This window comes from Somniosus microcephalus, chromosome 21 (genome assembly GCF_052327205.1).
Source record: "Somniosus microcephalus isolate GS21.2 chromosome 21, FLI_Smic_1.0, whole genome shotgun sequence".
Lineage (NCBI taxonomy): Eukaryota > Metazoa > Chordata > Chondrichthyes > Squaliformes > Somniosidae > Somniosus > Somniosus microcephalus.
In genome coordinates this window covers 17,891,824-17,912,432 of record NC_141007.1, presented here as the reverse complement: position 1 = coordinate 17,912,432, position 20,609 = coordinate 17,891,824, and the positions used below count along the sequence as shown (strand labels likewise).

The 20,609-nt window shown below is 45.5% G+C and overlaps 1 protein-coding gene across 10 annotated transcripts in view; it reads left to right on the top strand.

The window, feature by feature from the left end:
* Nucleotides 1-20,609, top strand: part of fbf1 (Fas binding factor 1) — a 134,773-nt gene that overhangs the window by 37,979 nt on the left and 76,185 nt on the right. For 8 of the 10 annotated variants that reach the window (XM_085963298.1, XM_085963295.1, XM_085963292.1 and 5 more), the window contains 4 exons: nucleotides 9,391-9,426; nucleotides 10,321-10,464; nucleotides 17,199-17,346; nucleotides 19,313-19,446. In XM_085963298.1, the coding sequence (XP_085819424.1) occupies nucleotides 9,391-9,426; nucleotides 10,321-10,464; nucleotides 17,199-17,346; nucleotides 19,313-19,446 (462 nt within the window). The remainder of the gene's footprint in view (nucleotides 1-9,390; nucleotides 9,427-10,320; nucleotides 10,465-17,198; nucleotides 17,347-19,312; nucleotides 19,447-20,609) is intronic. The other 2 variants (XM_085963297.1, XM_085963299.1) reach the window with 2 other exon arrangements.

The following is a 20,609-nucleotide window of genomic DNA, read 5'->3' as shown; positions in this document are numbered from 1 at the left end:
GATGTCGGTAGGGTTCTTAATGAATACTTTGCATCTGTTTTCACAAAGGAGAGGGGTGAAGCAGACATTGCTATCAGGGGGAAGGAGTGTGAAATATTAGATGAAATAAACATAGTGAGAGAGGAAGTATTAAGGGGTTTACCAGCTTTAAAAGTGGATAAATCCCCAGGCCCGGATGAAATGTATCCCAGGCTGTTAAGCGAAGCAAAAGAGGAAATAGTAGAGTCCCTGACCATCATTTTCCAATCCTCTCTGGCTTCAGGTGTGGTGCCGGAGGACTGGAGGACTGCTAATGTGGTACCCTTGTTTAAAAAGGGAGAAAAGGATAGACCGAGTAATTACAGGCCAGTCAGCCTAACCTCGGTGGTGGGAAAATTATTGGAAAGAATTCTGAAGGACAGGATAAATCTTCATTTAGAAAGACACAGATTAATCAAGGATAGTCAGCACGGATTTGTTAAGGGAAGGTCGTGTCTGACAAACTTGGTTTGCATTTTTTGAGGAGGTAACAAGGAGGGTAGATGAGGGCAGTGCATTTGATGTAGTGTATATGGACTTTAGCAAGGCTTTTGATAAGGTTCCACATTGCAGACTGGTTACGAAGTTAAAAGCCCATGGGATCCAGGGCAAAGTGTCAAGTTGGATTCAAAACTGGCTCGGAGGCGGGAAGCAGAGGGTAATGGTTGATGGGTGTTTTTGTGACTGGAAGGCTGTTTCCAGTGGGGTTCCGCAGGGCTCAGTACTAGGTCCCTTGCTTTTTGTGGTATATATCAATGATCGAGACTTGAATATAGGGGGTATGATTAAGAAGTTTGCAGATGATACTAAAATTGGCTGTGTGGTTAATACTGAAGAAGGAAGCTGTAGACTGCAGGAAGATATCAATAAATTGGTCAGGTGGACAGAACAGTAGCAAATGGAATTCAATCCGGAGAAGTGTGAGGTAATGGCCTAGAAATTCAGTTGGCGCCGCGCCAGGGCTTTAGCGCCAGAAAGTTAGCGCCGGCGCTAAGTCCCCCTGCGCGCGCCAAAAATTCAGTAGCGCCGCGCCCAAACGGCTGCCGGCGCTACTGAAGGGTGTTTGCGCCTGAAAACTGGCGCTACGCGCCGCATTGCGGCGCTATTCCGGCGCTGCGGCGCCCGATGCGGTGCGGCAGGCTCGGGAAGTGCAGGCCTCCTCCTTCAGTTAAGGAGGAGCTGCCTGCACCTGGCCGGTAGAATCGCCACAAAAATGAGCCCGGCACCTCGGGGAAGTGCCGGGCTCGCAGCCGAGAAGCATCTGTTCCGTGGGGGGGGTGGTGGGGGAGTCCGGGGAGGGAGGTGCGGGCAGGCGGCCGGCGGGAAAGCGGCCGGCCGCCGCTCCACCTTTATGCGCCGGCGCAAAGTCGTGTAAGACTCTGTTGCCAGAGTCTTAGTTGCGGCTGCCACGGGCGAGGCGGCCGCAACTGAATTTCGGCGCTGGGGCCCGTCGGCATGGCAACCGGGACGCTGCGCATACCGATGACGTCATCGGTGCCGGCGCAGCGCTACCGGTCTACCGCTGATTCCAGGGCCCCAGGGAATTTTTAAACTGGCCATTACTCCGGCGCTAGGCCCTCCAGCGCCCCAAATGGGGCGCTAGGCCTACTGAATTTCTAGGCCAATGCATTTGGGGAGGGCTAACAAGGAAAGGGAATACACATTAAATGGTAGGACACTGAGTAGTGTAGAGGAACAAAGGGACCTTGGAGTGCATGTCCACAGATCACTGAAGGTAGCAGGCCAAGTAGATAAGGTGGTTAAGAAGGCATACGGAATGCATAAAAAAAATAAAACAATAAAGGTGACTCAACCGTGGCTAACGAGGGAAATTAGGGATAGCATAAGATCCAAGGAGAGGTCATATAAATTGGCCAGAAAAAGCAGTAATCCAGAGGATTGGGAGCAGTTTAGGATTCAACAAAGGAGGACAAAGGGATTAATTAAGAAAGGGAAAATAGAATATGAGAGTAAGCTTGCAGGGAACATAAAAACTGACTGTAAAAGCTTTTATAGATATGTGAAGAGAAAAAGATTGGTGAAGTCAAGCGTAGGTCCCTTGCCGTCAGAATCAGGGGAATTTATAATGGGGAACAAAGAAATGGCAGACCAATTAAATACATATTTTGGTTCTGCCTTCACAAAGGAGGACACAAATAACCTCCCAGAAATGTCAGGGAACATAGGGTCTGATGAAAGGGAGGAACTGAATGAAATCAGTATTTGTAGGGAAATGGTGTTAGGGAAATTGATGGGATTGAAGGCCGATAAATCCCCAGGGCCTGATAATCTACATCCTAGGGTACTTAAGGAAGTGGCCCTAGAAATAGTAGATGCATTGCTGATCATCTTCCAACATTCGATGGAATCTGGAACAGTACCCATGGATTGGAGGGTAGCTAATGTTACCCCACTATTCAAAAAAGGTGGTAGAGAGAAAATGGGGAATTACAGACCGGTAAGCCTGACATTGGTAGTGGGGAAAATGCTAGAGTCCATTATAAAAGATGTAATAGCAGAGCACTTGGAAAACAGTGACAGGATCGGACAAAGTCAACATGGATTTACAAAAGGTAAATCGTGCTTGACTAATCTACTAGAATTTTTTGAGGATGTAACTCGTAAAATAGATAAGGGAGAACCAGTGGAGGTGGTGTATTTGGACTTTCAGAAGGCTTTCGATAAGGTCCCACATAAGAGATTAGCATGTAAAGTTAAGGCACATGGGATTGGGGGCAAGGTATTGACTTGGATAGAGAACTGGTTGGCAGATAGAAAGCAAAGAGTTGGAATAAGTGGGTCTTTTTCCGAGTGGCAGGCAGTGACTAGTGGGGTACCGCAGGGATCGGTCCTTGGACCCCAGCTATTCACAATATATATTAATGATCTAGACAAGGGAACTAGATGTAATATCTCCAAATTTGCAGATGACACAAAGCTGGGTGGACGTGTGTGCTGTGAGGAGGATGCCAAAAAACTACAGGATATTTGGACAGGTTGGGTGATTGGGCAGAAGCATGGCAGATGCAATATAACGTGGATAAATGTGAGGTTATCCACTTTGGTGTCAAAAACAGGAAGGCAGACTATTATCTGAATGGCAATAGATTGGGAGAAGGGGAAGTGCAACGAGACCTGGGTGTCCTTGTGCACCAGTCGCTGAAGGTAAGCATGCAGGTGCAGCAGGCAGTTAAGAAGGCAAATGGTATGTTGGCCTTCATAGCGAGAGGGTTTGAGTACAGGAACAAGGATGTCTTGCTACAGTTGTACAGGGCCTTGGTGAGACCACATCTTGAGTATTGTGTGCAGTTTTAGTCGCCTTATCTGAGGAAGGATATTCTTGCCATGGAAGGAGTTCAGCGAAGATTCACCAGGCTGATACCTGGGATGGCAGGAATGACGTATGAGGAGAGATTGGGTCGATTTGGCTTGTACTCGCTGGAGTTTAGAAGAATGAGAGGGGATCTCATTGAAACTTATAAAATTCTGGCAGGACTGGACAGACTAGATGCAGGGAGGATGTTCCCGATGGTTGGGGAATCCAGAACCAGGGGTCACAGTCTAAGGATAAGGGGTAGGCCTTTTAGGACAGAAATGAGGAGGAATTTCTTCACCCAGAGAGTGGTGAACCTGTGGAATTCTCTACCACAGAAGGCAGTAGAGGCCAATTCATTAAATATATTCAAGAAGGAGTTGGATATATTTCTTAAGGCTAAAGGGATCAAGGGGTATGGGGAGAAAGCAGGTACCGGGTACTATAAGAACATAAGAAATAGGAGCAGGAGTAGGCCAATCGGTCCCTCGAGCCTGCTCCGCCATTCAATAAGATCATGGCTGATCTGATCCTAACCTCAAATCTACTTTCACTCTCCATCCCACCCGAACCCATGTGATCTCCCGGGAGAGGCGAAAAACCAGATAAAAAACCCAATGGCCAATTTGGGAGAAGAAATCTGGGAAATTCCTCTCCAACCCTTCTAGGCGATCGAAACTCGTCCAGGAGATCACTCTGTCCCTGTATTTCCTGCAGTACTTACCTTCTGTAAGAGGTGATCTCCACCCCAGCCAGGAACAGGCCCAATTTACTCTTGAAGGACTCCTAGCTGGCAGCCTGTTCCCGAGGTCTCCACTAATCCCTGTGAATAGAACCATCTCCTGAAATCTAACACAGAATTAGAACACAAGAAGTAGGAGCAGGACCAGGCTACACGGCCCCTGGGCCCACTCCGCCACCCACAGGGCCATGACCGATTCGAACCTAGCCTCATGTCCGATTTCCTACCCGCTCCCCGTAACCCCTAATTCCCCTTCTAGGAAACTGTCTATTTCTGTTTTAAATTTATTTAATGATGTAGCTTCCACAGCTCTCTGGGGCAGCAAATTCCACAGACCTACCACCCTCTGAGTGAAGAAGTTTCTCCTCATCTCAGTTTTGAAAGAGCAGCCCCTTATTCTAAGATTATGCCCCCTAGTTCTAGTTTCACCCATCATTGGGAACATCCTCACCGCATCCACCCAATCAAGCCCCTTCACAATCTTATATGTTTCAATAAGATCGCCTCTCATTCTTCTGAACTCCAATGAGTAGAGTCCCAATCTACTCAACCTCTCATCATATGTGAACCCCCTCATCCCCGGGATTAACCAAGTGAACCTTCTTTGTACTGCCTCGAGGGCAAGCATGTCTTTTCTTAAGTATGGACACCAAAACTATATGCAGTATTCCAGGTGTGGTCTCACCAATACCTTGTACAACTGCAACAATACCTCCCTGTTTTTATATTCCATCCCCCTAGCAATAAAAGCCAACATTCCATTGGCCTTCTTGATCACCTGCTGCACCTGCATACTAACTTTCTGTGTTTCGTGCACCAGGACCCCCAGATCCCTTTGTACTGCAGTACTTTCCAGTTTCTTGCCATTAAGATAATAACTTGCTCTACGATTTTTCCTGCCAAAGTGCATAACCTCACACTTTCCAGTATTATATTCCATCTGCCAAATCTCTGCCCACTTACTTAGCCTGTCTATGTCCCTTTGCAGGTTTTTTATGTCCTCCTCACTCACTACTTTCCCTCCCATCTTTGTATCATCTGCAAACTTTGATATGTTACACTTGGTCCCTTCCTCCAAATCGTTAATATAGATTGTAAAGAGTTGTAAAGAGCACTGACCCCTGCGGAACACCACTAGTTACTGATTGCCAGTCTGAGAATGAACCATTTATCCCAACTCTCTGCTTTCTGTTAGATAACCAATCCTCCACCCATGCCAGAATATTACCCCCAATCCCGTGATTTTTTATCTTGAGCAATAATCTTTTGTGTGGCACCTTGTCAAATGCCTTTTGGAAGTCTAAATACACTATGTCCACTGGTTCCCCTTTATCCACCCTGTATGTTACGTCCTCAAAGAACTCAAGCAAATTTGTCAAACATGACTTCCCCTTCGTAAAACCATGCTGACTTTGTCCTATTAAATTATGTTTATCCAAATGTCCCGTTACTGTCTCCTTAATAATGGACTCTAAAATTTTACCAACCACAGATGTTAGGCTCTGTTTCTCTTTCCACAGATGCTGCCTGGCCTGCTGAGTATTTCCAGCATTTTCTGTTGTTATTTCAGATTTCCAGCATCCGCAGTATTTTGCAACTATACAGATGTTAGGCTAACTGGTCTATAGTTTCCAGCCTTCTGTCTACTACCCTTTTTAAATAAGGGTGTTACATTAGCAGTTTTCCAATCTGCCGGGACCTTTGCTGAGTCCAGGGAGTTTTGGAAAATTATTACCAATGCATCCACAATCCCTACCGCCACTTCTCTCAAGACCCTAGGATGTAAGCCATCAGGTCCAGGGGATTTATCCGCCTTAAGTCCCATTATTTTACCGAGTACCACTTCCTTAGTGATTTTAATCGTATTTAGCTCCTCCCCCCCTAGAGCCCCCTGTTTGTCCAGTGTTGGGATATTCTTAGTGTCCTCTACTGTAAAGACTGATACAAAATATTTGTTCAGAGTTTTTGCCATCTCCATGTTTCCCACCATTAATTTCCCGGTCTCATCCTATAAGCCCGGTCTCATCCTCTAAGGGACCAACATTTACTTTAGCCACCCTTTTTCTTTTTATCTAACTATAGAAACTCTTGTTATCTGTTTTTATATTTTTTGCTAATTTACTTTCATAATCTATCTTCCCTTTCTTAATCAATCTTTTAGTTATTTTTTGCTGTCTTTTAAAGACTTCCCAATCTTTTATCCTCCCACTAGATTTGGCTACCTTATATACCCTTGTTTTTAGTTGGATACTATCCTTTATTACTTTACTTAGCCAAGGATGGCTGTCTTTTCTTTTACACCCTTTTTTTCTCAGTGGAATATATATTTTTTGAAAGTTGTAAGATAACTCCTTGAATGTACACTACTGATCATGTACCGTCTTACCCTTTAATCTATTTTCCCAGTCCACTCTAATCAATTCCACTCTCATACCTTCATAGTCTCCTTTATTCAAGCTCAGTACGTTTGTTTGAGATCCAACCTTCTCACCCTCTAATTGAATATGGAATTCAACCATGTTATGGTCACTCATTCCAAGGGGATCCTTTACTAGGACATTTTTAATTAATCCTGTCTCATTACACAGGACCAGATCTAAGGTTGCTTGCCCCCTGGTCGGTTCAGTTACATACTGCTCAAGAAACCCATCCCTAATACACTCAATGAACTCATCCTCAAGGCTGCTCTGCCCAATTTGATTTGCCCAGTTAATATGAAAGTTAAAATCCCCCATAATTATAGCTGTTCCCTTATTACAAGCCCCAACTATTTCCTGATTAATACTCCGTCCAACAGAGTTGCAACTGTTAGGAGGCCTATAGACTACGCCCACTAGTGTTTTTTTCCCCTTATTATTCCTTATCTCCACCCAAACTGTTTCATTATCCTGATCCTTTGACCCAATATCATTTCTCTGTATTGCAGTGATTCCTTCCTTTATTAACATAGCCACCCCACCTCCCCTTCCTTCCTGCCTGTCCTTCCTGATTGTTAAATACCCTCGTATGTTTAATTCCCACTCATAGTCACCCTGCAGCCATGTTTCTGTAATGGCCACAAGATCATACCCATATGTAGTTATTTGTGCCTTCAACTCGTCCATTTTGTTACGAATGCTACGTGAATTCAGATAAAGAACTTTCAAATATGTTTTGTGACACTTAGTTCCTGCTTTTTCCCCTTTTACTACTTTACCTTTTACTCCATACATTCTGTCCCTTCCTGACACTCTCTGGTTTTTAATTCCCCCACTGCTACCTAGGTCTATGACCTTCTCCGTTGTCATTTTTTTATTTGCTCTCTAGAAACCTCCCCCCCACTAATTAGTTTAAAGCCCTCTCTACAGCCCTAGTTATATGATTCGCCAGGATTCTAGTCCCAGCACTGGCCAAGTGAAGTCCGTCCCAATGGAACAGCTTTCTCCTGTCCCAGTACTGGTGCCAGTGTCCCAAGAAGCAAAACCCATTTCTCCCACACTTGTCTTTGAGCCACGCATTTAACTCTCTCATTTTATTTATCCTAGCCAAATTCGCTCGTGGCTCAGGTAGTAATCCAGAGATTATTACCCTTGAGGTTCTGTTTTTTAATTTGACCCCTAGCTGCTCATACTCCTTTAACAGAACCTTCTTCCTTGTCCTATCTACGTCGTTGGTACCAACATGGACCACGACAACTGGATCCTCCCCCTCCCACTCCAAGTTTCTCTCCAGCCCAGAAGAGATGTCCTTAACCCTGGCACCGGGCAGGCAACACAGCCTTCGGGACTCCCGCTCTCGACTGCAGAGAACCCTATCTATCCCCCTAATGATACTATCCCCTACCACTACTAACTTGGATGATCAGCCATGATCGCATTGAATGGCGGAGCAGGCTCGAGGGGCCGAATGGCCTACTCCTGCTCCTATCTTCTATTGTTTCTATGTTTCTATGCTTGCCTCTATTAGCCGTGGCATAGAATACAAGAGCAGGGGGGGGTTATGCTTCAACTGTATAAAACACTAGTTAGGCCTCAGCTAGAGTACTGCGTGCAGTTCTAGTCACCACATTACAGGAAAGATGTGATTGCACTAGAGAGGGTACAGAGGAGATTTACAAGGATGTTACTGGGAGTAGAGAATCTTAACTATGAGGAAAGACTGGATAGGCTGGGTTTGTTTTCCTTGGAACAGAGGAGGCTGAGGGGAGACCTTATTGAGGTGTATAAAATTATGAGGGGCCTAGATAAAGTGGATAGGAAGGACCTATTTCCCTTAGCAGAGGGGTCAAAAACCAGGGAGCACAGATTTAAAGTAATTGGTGGAAGGATTAGAGGGGATTTGAGGGGAAATTTCTTCACCCAGAGGGTTGTGGGGGTCTGGAACTCACTGCCTGAAAGGGTGGTAGAGGCAGGAACCCGCACCACATTTAACAAGTACTTGGATGTGCACTTGGGATGCTGTAACCTGCAGGGCTATGGACCAAGAGCTGGGAAGTGGGATTAGGCTGGAAAGCTCTTTGTTGGCCGGCGCGGATACGATGGGCCGAAATGGCCTCCTTCCGTGCTGTAACTTTCCATCATTCTATGATATGATAGTGAGCTAATAGTATTGTTTTAAGCTTCATTTAAGCCACCATTTTAGACACTGCTGTACCTACATGTCTAAAAAGGGCGCCAAAGGTGTTATCTTTTTGGTGAAGAAGTAAATTGCACCTGGCTTAGAAATTTTAGGCATTAAATGAAATCTTTACTGTCCCTTTTGTTTGCTGATGTAAAATTAAAATTTTTTGGCGGTGTCTTTGAGCCATATTATCTTTCCATTGTTTGATAATATATTAGGGATAATTGACACTTAGGAATCTGGTTGAGTATAGTTGGGGCATAGGAAAAGCATGTAGATTTAGTGTAAGTATCTGTGTTCTGGGCGGCAGCTCTTTTGCACTGAAAAATCACCAAGGAAATAGTGGCTAAAAACGCAAGGGGGTAATTTTGACTTTGCACGATAGTGTAAAACGGGTAATAGCCAATCGGCAGCCTGTTTTACTTCTCTCCCGATTTTTATTTCCATTGACTGGGGGAGCGCTGCCGATTCGCTATCACTCGGTTTACACTATCGCACAGTCAAATTTACCCCCAAGATGTGGTGTTGCAACAACCTAACCAACATGGGGTTATCAGCGTTACAGGCTGGTAATCGTGTATTGAATGTGATTGTTCAATATAACCTCTGCTGCCAGGAAATATCGCGTGGGTCTTGTTGACTTCAGTTGGAAGTGATCATGCTTTGTTTTCCAAAAAAATTATCTTTTCTGCGTGTTTGTTTCTATGCTAAACCTCAGATGAGGAGGACGTTGATTCAAAGGCTACAAAGCAAGGTAATCACACTGTCGGAACAAGAGGTCAACTCTTTCCTTGTTCTTCCTGTTGCAACTCGGGTGTCTGGAAGCTGCACTCCCTCCCAGGCCAAAACCTCTTTGGTGGTGTTCCTTCACGAATGTCTCTCTCTAAAACCTTAACCCTTTCCCCAAAGGCTAGTCCCAATTCCTCAATGGATTTCTTCTAATCTGAACTGATAGCACTGGTTTGTGGTAGCTGATTTCTGAAATATACAGTCTACTCGTTTTATTTCAATGATGCCTAGTTCAAAATGATCCGATAATCCCAATTTTTGGGGCAAATAACGACTGAATTATCAGGAGCAGACTGCACTCTGATACTATCTCTGTTAGATGTTTCTACTTCCCAAATCCCAGCATTGTGTCTGTGAGCTCCTTGTCTCTTGGTGCGCTGCTGCATGGCTTCCAGTCTAGTGTTGAGAATGTTTAAATAAATGTTATTTCCAAATAAACTTTAGTGATGGCTTACATTTGAACTCACTTTCCTTCTTTGTTAAAACTGGGACTCACCTGAGTGCGCAACTGAGCCATTCAGACAAGTGCTGTTGGAACCGTAGCCCAGCTAGAGCCAGCACTATCAGGGGCGGGGGGGGGGGTACAGAATCTGAAACTGAATTTGGACTTTGTATCAGTGATGTATGTCTAGCAATATGAACACTGAGGCACTAACTGTACTCCTTTGCTTATGTGTTCCTGTCCACCGCAGAACGCCTTAGTCCCAGCACTGTGCTGTATTTGAGCAAACGGTGCAGCCCCAGCAAAATGCCAGAGGCTGTCCCAAGCAGTTCCACTGATGCATTCTGCTGAACAGTCTCTGCGGCCAGCATTCAAATGAGCTTTTTCTTTTAAGTGATGTTCCTATCTCCTTTGCAGATATTGATGATCAGTTGGCAGGGATTCTATCTGATGAAGAAGAGGAGCCAAAGGAATCAAAGAAACCAAAGAAACCAGTTGTGTCTGGGCAGAAGCCTAGCCTTTCCAGCGTAGACCTGGAGGCACGCAAAAAAGAGGAGAAAGGTATTCGGAAAATGTGCGCCCTGAAGAAAGCACTTTTCATTATGGCATCCTCCACGTGCCAATATGAAAAATCCCAGGTCACCAACTGGGAGAATTGCGCTGGGTATTCTACCTGGTGCACATATACTTAGTGAGCATGACCCTTGTGGCTTACCCTTTCCCTGTGAGTAGATAAAGCATGTTTCCCTGGACATCAACAGTATTCTTCGCTCAACTAGCAGCTTCAAACAGTCCTTGGTCACCCATCATTGTTGGTTAACAAGTTATTGATTTAATTTGTACGATAGCAAAATACTGCAGATGCTGGAAATCCGAAATAACAACAGAAAATGCTGGAAAAACTCAGCAGGCCAGGCAACATCCGTGGAGAGAAAATAGAGTCAACGTTTCAGGTGGAAACCCTTCGTCAAGTCTTGACAAAGGGTTTCCACCCGAAACGTTGACTCTATTTTCTCTCCACGGATGTTGCCTGGCCTGCTGAGTTTTTCCAGCATTTTCTGTTGTTATTATTGATTTAATTTGGTTCAATATTTTATCCCAAAGGATATTTTATACGCTGAAACAGTAAATGGGACCCAATCTGCACTTGGATCTCACAACCGCTCCTTTCTTTGGTAAACCTATGTCCCTGGTTCTAGCATTGTTCAAAATACCAGTGAGTACTTTTGTTTTTAGATGGTCATTCACATCGTGCATTTCATGTTTGCTCTCAGAGTAACATCTGACTTTCTGTCCTTGTATCTATGAACTTTTCACAAAGTGTTCATACAAAGCGATTTGAAAAGACTCCCCTGCAAAGCAGAGAAGGGCTGTTGAGCCTCCAGATCAATTGCCATCCATCTTGGCCCTGACCACCCCCCATGGTGAGACAACAACAACTTGCATTTATAAAGCGCCTTTAATATAGTAAAACGCCCCAAGGTGCATCACAGGAGCGTAATCAGACAAAAATTGACCGAGCCAAAGAAGGAAACATTAGAACAGGTGAGGTAGGCTTTAAGGAGCGTCTTGAAGGCATGAGGAGACCCACCAATCTCCCAGATGGCTCTTCAAGTCAATCTTAATAGAGTTTGCTCCCCTTGGTTTTGGACAGAAGAATGACTGAAAATAACTGGTGATCTGTGTTGTATCCGTGTGTTAATAGAGACACGGAAGGCAGGAGTTGGTTTCACAGGTGTTTACTGAACACAGTCTGGAGGTGAACTAACTGATACAACACAATATACAGGCTTATATAGCCCGAGTGGCCATTACCGGCATTACAGTACACAGGGGGCTCTTAAAGGCACATACACTACAATTCCTCCCCTTTTAGCCAACCAGTACATAGTATTTTAAGTAATCATTAATTACATGTTACAAGAACAATAATCTACACATTGCTGCAGTTAATCAATTATAAGTCAGTCTCTCTGGAGACTTCCTGACTCGGTCCGGATAACGCCTCAGTGGTGTAGTAGTTTCTGGTGGTGCAGTAGGTTCTTTTGGCAAGGCTGATTCGGCTTGAATGCCAGTGTCGGGTTCATCTGGTTCCAGTATCACCAGATCAGAGGTAGATACTATGGGTATCTCTACTTCATCATTAGGCGTATAGAGTTGTGGTGTAGGTTGTCCCTTTTTCGGATGATTCTATGATCTGGTCAGCATGGCGCCTTATGCTTTCTCCAATGTCCACGGTATACATCAGCGATCCTAGTCGTGTGCAAATAGTTCCAGGCTGCCATTTCTCGGTACGGTAGTCCCGGGCCAAAACTTGTTGACCTATCTGGAAGGTTCTAGTTGGCCTTTCATTCATGCCTTGAAATTGCCGGTTCTCCACGTCCCTTCTGATGTTTGGCTTGATCAAATCCAGCCGGCATCTTAGGCTTCTATTGAAGAACATCATGGCGGGAGTTTGGTTTGTAACCATATGTGTTGCATTCCTGTATGCAAACAAGAAGTTATCTACCTTATGCTGAAGTTTTATGTCTTCATTACCCATGGCCTTTATGGCCTTCTTGAAGGTCTGGACAAACCTTTCAGCCAATCCATTGGTGGCGGGATGGTATGGGGCGGACGTGTAGTGCTTAACCCCATTGTTTTTTAAGAACTTCCTGAATTCTTCGGACACAAATTGCGGTCCATTATCAGAACAGATCTGTTCAGGCAGCCCATTCCTGGCAAATATGGTCCTTAATACTGTGATGGTTTTTTCCGTGGTGGTGGAGGACATCTTTATTACCTCCGGCCACTTGGAGTGTGCATCAACCGCGATTAAGAACATTGAGTCCATAAATGGACCAGCAAAGTCGATGTGTACCCTTTGCCATGGAGATGAGGGCCGCTCCCATGGATGTAGAGGGGCTTGTGGTGGAGCGTTTTGGACCTTCTGGCATCCTAGGCATCTCTTGGTCATTTCTTCGATGTCTCCATCGATACCTGGCCACCATACAAACGCTCTGGCTAGGTTCTTCATTTTCACTCCACCCAGATGCCCCTCGTGAAGCTCCTTTAGCACTTTATCCTGGAGTTTGGGTGGAATCACCACTCTGGATCCACACATCAAGGTTCCTCGGCACACTGACAGCTGTTCTCTTCTTTGCGAGAATGCTGGCAACAGTGGTTCGCCATGTGCTGGCCATCCCTTCACTGTTAAATCGTAGACTCGTGAGAGAGTCGGGTCATTGTTTCCTTTTCAATGGCAGAATTTGTTACTGGTAGACATTCGACTATGGTAGAGTGGAACATCTCCACTGGGTCTACTGTAGGTGCCTCTTCTACCGTTGGCAACGGTAGGCGCGATAACCCGTCAGCATTCCCATGCTGTTTTGATCCTTTGTATTCTATGTCATATTGGTGTGCCCCTAGAAAAAGGGACCACCTCTGTAGCCTTTGCGCTGTCATAATGGGAGCACCCTTTTTAGGGTTGAATATGGAGATGAGGGGTTGATGGTCAGTCAACAAGGTAAATTTTTGTCCGTGTAGGTAATGGTTGAATTTCTTCACTCCCCATACCAGGCTGAGTGCTTCCCTGTCGATCTGGGCATAGTTACGCTCAACTGAGTTCAATGAGCGTGACGCAAAAGCTATCGGCCGCTCCGAGCCATCAGGGAATCTATGCGATAATACCGCTCCTACGCCGTAAGGGGATGCATCGCACGCCAGTCTGATTGGCAGTGATGGGTTGTAATGAGCCAAAACTTCCTTGGGCGTGATTAAGTCTTTGCATTTATGGAAGGCACGTTTACAGTCTTCGCTCCATTTCCAAATTACTCCTGTTTGTAGCAGTTCATTAAGAGGATGCAGAAGAGTTGATAAGTTCGGTAAAAATTTATGATAGTAATTTATCAATTCCAGGAACGACCTTAATTGTGAGACATTTTCAGGTGCTGGGGCTTTTATGACCGCTTCAATTTTTTCAGGTGACTTATGCAACCCTTCCTTGTTAATTATGTGGCCACAATATGATATTTGTTTCTGGAAAAATTCACACTTGGGGCGATTTGCTCGTAGGCCCCGTTCGCTCAGCCTAGTGAGCACCTGCTCCAAATTGGCACGGTGCTCGTTGTCGTTTTCTCCTGTTACAAGGATGTCGTCTAGGTAGCATTGAGTCCCCGGAATCCCTTGGAGGACTTGCTCCATAGCTCTTTGCCAGATAGCTGGAGCTGATGCTACTCTGAAAACCAGTCGATTGTACTGGTACAGGCCTTTGTGTGTATTTATCGTGAGATACTTTTTAGAGGCCTCTTCAACCTCCATCTGTAGATATGCCTGTGCCAAGTCAATTTTGGTGAAACGTTTCCCTCCGGATAGTGAGGCGAAAATATCTTCTATCCTCGGAAGAGGATGCTGTACCGTGTGAAGGACCGGGTTTACAGTCACCTTGAAGTCTCCACAGATGCGAATTTTTCTCTGTTCTTCAGATTTATCATTATTCAACGTTTTCTTCATGACTGGGATGATGGGTGTTGCCCACTCGCTCCAATCTATCTTGGATAATACGCCTGCCTTTTCCAAATTCTCCAGCTCTGCCTCGACTGCTGGACGAATTGCGTATGGCACCGGCCTTGCCTTAAAAAACTTGGGAATTGCCGCATCTTCCACTTTATTGAGGCGGTGATGCCTTTCAAGGTTCCTAGTTTCTCTTGAAACACTTCCTTGGCGTTGGCCAAGATGTCTTTTAATCGTTCAGGTATGACGTCATCATTTTTTTTCTTACTGGTCACCGTCAGTGCCTGAATGGAGTGCCAGTCTAAACGTATCTTCCTGATCCATTCACGTCCCAACAGTGGTGGACCACCATCTTGTAGAATGTATAAATACAACTTCTGTATTTCCTTGCCGTTGTATACAACAGGCACCCTTATTTTTCCTTTGGGGTATACTTTCTGCCCCGTATATGTTTTCAAGATAATGGATGTGTCTTTTAAAGGTATATGCGGAAATAGCCGCTCGTAATCCCGTCGATTTATGACAGTCAGAGCTGATCCTGTATCTAGCTCCATTTTAACTGGGGACCCCGCTATCGTGAGGGTAACCCAAATGGTCTGGTAATCTTCTTTGGCAATTACATTATGTAATTTGAGACAGCTTAGTCTCTTGTTTCCGGAGTCGCTATCGCTCTTCTGGTCTTCGGAGCTACTGTCCGTCATCATTTGTACCTTTCTGTACTTTTCCTTATTGATTTTTTTTCCTGTCCGTGGATTTTTTTTGTCCAGATCGGCATACACGTGCAATGTGTCCAATCTTTCCGCATTGCCTGCATGCTTTGTCCTTGAACCAGCAGTCCCTCTGGTCATGGGTGGATCTGCCGCAGCGATAACATCTCTCGAAACCCTGTGTCATTTCATGGGTGCCGAAGTCCTGTGTCTTTTGCTGTATCTCTGCAGCTCCTCTTGCGGCTGCTTCGTATGATACAGCCATACTGAAAGCCTTGTCCAGTGTCAAATCTTTCTCAGAAAGCAGCCTTTTTTGTGTTCCTTCACTTAGGAGACCGCAGACGAATTTGTCTCGAAGAGAATCTGCCAGTCCTGCCCCGAATTGGCAGTGCTTTGATAGCTTCCTTAATTCAGTGAGGTAATCAGCGTTACTTTCATTCTTGTGCTGATTCCTCTTGAAGAATTTGAATCGTTCCGCTATCAGCAGCGGTGTTGGGTTTAAGTGCTCCTGTAGGGTATCAACAATCTCCTTAAAATTCTTGTCCTTTGGTTTGGCTGGAGTGATTAAGTTTCGTAACAGCCCGTATGTCTTTGCGCCCATTAGATTTAGAAGTACTGATGCCTTTTTATAATTTTCTATTCCATTTGCTGTGCAATATACCTCCACTCTTTCCACACATGTGGTCCAATCCTCTATATCGTTATCGAAAGCATCAATATTGCCAGCCTTAGGCATCCTGGAAAAAAAATGGCGCTTCCCGCGCTTTCCTTTCTTCCCTGCAGAAAAAAAATGGCGCTTCCCGCGCTTTCCTGCCGCTGCTGCTGCTGACAACGCTGTTTTCCGCGTTTTTTTTAATTTACAGGTGGAGACTCGTTCCCGCCGGACTCTCTGGGACTTTTCCCCCCCTCTGCTTGGTCCGAACGCCGACCTGCTTTGCAGCGCCGGCCGTCTCCCGAGTGCTCCCCCCTCTGTCTCTGTTTGCCTCCGCCTTTGCTGCTCGGCCCCGCTGCAGAGCCAGCCAATGGAGCCCCAGCCCGCCGCCCAGGAAGGATTATTGCAGTACCTGCCACCAGCTCGGCTAGCTGGTGAAAGCACAAATATTATTATTATTTTTTTTTCTTTCTTGCTTTTCTTCGACTTTGGACGTCTGAGGAATCGATGTCCTTGAGGTGCTGCCAAATTGCAGGTAAGTCCGTTTCCAATTCTTCGCCACTGTTGTATCCGTGTGTTAATAGAGACACAGAAGGCAGGAGTTGGTTTCACAGGTGTTTACTGAACAAAGTCTGGAGGTGAACTAACTGATACAACACAATATACAGGCTTATATAGCCCGAGTGGCCATTACCGGCATTACAGTACACAGGGGGCTCTTAAAGGCACATGCACTACAATCTGTGTGTAAATAGTTTTCCATTTGCAACGCCACCTTGCTTTCATGTGTTTTCTTTTCCTGCTTGATCTGGGTACAGGATTGGACTGCCGTGACTCCTGCTTAAAACCTTAACTAATGTCCATAACCCGCCCCCATTTGTGCACACTTTCTCCTTCAACTTCTTGTGAATTTTTATGTTACCAAGGTGAAGAATGAGAACTAGGACACCTTTATTTGAAAAACAGGATTAAGATGCAACATGAAACCAAAGCCCCATCTGTCTTTTCAGGTGAATGTAAAAGATCCCATGGCATTATTTGAAGAAGAGCAGAGGAGTTCTCCTAGTGTCCTGGCCAATATTCATCCCTCAACCAACACCACCAAAAGCAGATTAACTGGCCATTCGTCATTTGCAGCTTGCCATCTGCAAAATGGCTGGCACATTTGCCTACATTTCAAAAGCACTGCATTGGCTGAGAAGCCCTTTGGGTCATCCTAAGGCGCTATATAAATGCAAGTTCTTTCTTTCGTTTTATTTTGACTCAGGACTGCAGTCTTCAAAGTTAGAGTGGAACGCCGTTCTTCCTTGTTGCTCTACGTTTACTGATCTGTGACTGTTTAATGCCATAGTGCTCTGTGCTGCTACGGCGATGAGGGGGCTGATTTGAAAGAATGCCCAACATTGGCTGCTAACTATGTGAATATTTTTGCGTGTTTCTCACAGTGCCCTCCAGCCCTGCATCTATTCCAGCCGTGACCACTTCACAGAAGAAGGATGAATTGTTCTTTGATGATGAAGGAGATGACCTTATGGATGCGCTTGGGTTTGGCGATAGTCCGAAAACACCAAAGGAGCTGAAGAAAGTGGAGGAGTAAGTGCGTGGCGGCGAGATTGTTGACCGTTTCAATGGTGTGTGGTCAGACGCCTACTAGTGACATGCCTCAGCAAACAGTTACTCAGATACTTCAAGGTCCCACGGTTGGTCTGTGAATGCGATTGGTGCCCCTTGGCAACTCCTTCCTTCACATGCACCTAGAGCACAAAGACTGCATTTTAAATATTTATCAAAGCTGGCACCTTCACAATTGGATTTGCAATGCATTTTATAAGGAGCGTACTTCATGTCACTACTGTGGTATTGGACTTAAAAGCTCGATCTCTATGGAAGGTGTGGGTAACAGCCTCCCTGTGTATTACAGTAGGTACTTGGAGACAATCCTGACAGCATTCCTGCTTTAATAATATGTGTAAATTAATTTTTAATTAATGTCTGCCTGAGGACAGCACCTCTGACAGTGCGGCACTCCTTCAGTGCTGTAATGGAATGTCAACCTAGATTATTTAAAAAATATTTGTTCATGGGACCTGGGTGTCGCTGGCAAGGCCAGCATTTATTGCCCTTCCCTAATTGCCCTTGAGAAGGTGGTGGTGAGCTGCTTTCTTGAAACGCTGCAGTCCGTGTGGTTAAAGTACTCCCACAGTGCTCTTAGGGAGGGAGTTTCCAGGATTTTGACCCAGTGACGATGAAGGAATGGCGATATACTTCCAAGTCAGGATGGTGTGTGACTTGGATGGGAACTTGGAGGTGGTGCTGTTCCCATGCTCCTGCTGCCCTTGTCCTTCTAGGTGGTAGAGGTCGCAGGTTTGGGAGGTGCTGCCGAAGAAGCCTTGGCGAGTTGCTGCAGTGCATCTTGTAGATGGTACACACTGCAGCCACGGTGCGCCGGTAGTGGAGGGAGTGAATGTTTAAGGTGGTAGATGGGTTGCCAATCAAGCAGGATGGTGTTGAGCTTCTTGAGTGTTGTTGGAGCTGCACTCATCCAGGCAAGTAATCCATCACACTCCTTACTTGTACTTTGAAGATGCTAGAAAGGCTTTGGGGAGTCAGGAGGTGAGACACTCGCCGCAGGATACCCAGCCTCTGACCTGCTCTTGTTGCCACAGTATTTATGTGGCTGGTCCAGTTAAGTTTCTAGTCAATGGTGACCCCCCAGGATGTTGATGGTGGGGGATTCGGCGATGGTAATGCCGTTGAATGGTGGTTAGACTCTCGCTTGTTGGAGAAAGTCATTGCCTGGCACTTGAGTGGCACGAATGTTACCTGCCACTTATCAGCCCAAGCCTGAATGTCATCCAGTTCTTGTTGCATGGACTGCTTCATTATCTGAGGAGTTGCGAATGGCACTGAACACTGTGCAGTCATCAGCAAATATCCCCATTTTTTACGTTATGTTGGAGGGAAGGTTATTGAAGCAGCTAAAGATGGTTGGGTCTAGGACACTGCCCTGAGGAACTCCTGCAGCGATGTCCTACCACCAACCATCACAATCATCTTCCTTTGTGCTAGGTATGACTCCAGCTAATGGAGAGTTCCCCCCCCCCGATTCCCATTGACTTCAGTTTTACTAGGGCTCCTTGATGCCACACTTGGTCAAATGCTGCCTCGATGTCAAGGGCAGTCACTCTCACCTCACCTCTGGAATTCAGCTCATTTGTCCAAGGCTGTAATGAGGTCGGGAGCCGAGTGGTCCTGGCGGAACCCAAACTGGGCATCACTGAGCAGGTTATTGGTGAGTAAGTGCTGCTTGATAGCACTGTCGATGACACCTTCCATCACTTTGTTGTTTATTGAGAGTAGACTGACTGGGCAGTAATTGGCCGGATTGGATGTGCTCAAGTCTTAGGTGTGGGTGCATGAATCCAAAGCCTTTTGACTCTAACGTGAGAGCTGTACCAAGTGAGCAGAGTTGTCTAGTATGTGCTGCAGTAATGATGGCTTCTGTTGAATTCCATGTAGCCTGTGTTCTTTGATTCTGCCTGTTTCTTTTCTGTGTTAGAGAGAGCATGCGTCCTGCTCGCTCGAAGCTGGATGAATTGTTAGGGAGAGGGACAGCTAAGAAGTTCCTCGAGCGACCTACAACTGGTGAAAGAAAAGAATTTAAGCTTGATCCAAAATACAAAAAAACGCAAGGTAATCCTCGCCATGAAGTTTCCGTCTGTGCGTCCCGTGCCAATCACTCTACATTTCTTTGACATGACTTAGAAAAATGGAAGCCACTTTGGTATTCTTACCAAGCAGATAACTTTCTGTGAGCGTTGCTCAGAGAGGATAAACCAGGTTCTTGATTGGGGATGGAGGGAAGCTGGAGGGAAAGAGAAGGCTCTGAAAATAGTCCCAACAAGGGATGCAGCAAAAATATGCTGGAACTGCACAGCAGGTCGGTCAGCAATGAAAGAGAAATGTACGTTCACGTTTTAGCTAAGTCCCCTTGTCAGAACCATGATTAATAGTCTCTACCCGAAATATTTAAATCCAAACTAATTGATGGCACAGCCCATGCGATCAGAATTCCTGTCCCTCAGTGCCAATAAACAATTGATTTACACTGCACTTGTTTCTTTAAATGGAATGGAATTTTCTATTTAAAACACTTCCCCTTCCCCTCCAACAACAACTTGATTTCATATAGCACCAGGAGTGTTATCAAACAAAATCAAACATGAGATATTAGGGCAGATGACCAAAAGCATGGTCATAGAAACATAGAAACATAGAAGATAGGAGCAGGAGTAGGCCATTCGGCCTCTCGAGCCTGCTCCGCCATTTAATGAGATCATGGCTGATCATCCAAATTCAGTACCCTGTCCCTGCCTTCTCCCCATATCCCTTGACCCCTTTAGCCTTAAGAAATATATCTAACTCCTTCTCGAATATATTTAATGAATTGGCCTCAACTACCTTTTGTGGTAGAGAATTCCACAGGTTCACCACTCTCTGGGTGAAGAAATTCCTCCTCATCCCTGTCCTAAATGGCTTACCCCTATAGACTGTGACCCCTGGTTCTGGACTCCCCCGCCTCGGGAACATCCTTCCTGCATCTAGTCTGCCTAGTCCTGTTAGAATTTTATAAGTTTCAATGCTCCGGTTTCCTCCCACAGTCCAAAGATGTGCAGGTTAGGTTGATTGGCTATGATAAAAATTGACCCTTAGTGTTAGGGGGATTAAATACGTGGGGTTACGGGGATAGGGTGGGATGTGTGTTGGTGTAGGGGTTATGGGGATCGGGGGTGGGATATGTGTCGGTGCAGGCTCGATGGGCCGAAATGGCCTCTATCTGCACTGTGAGGATTCTG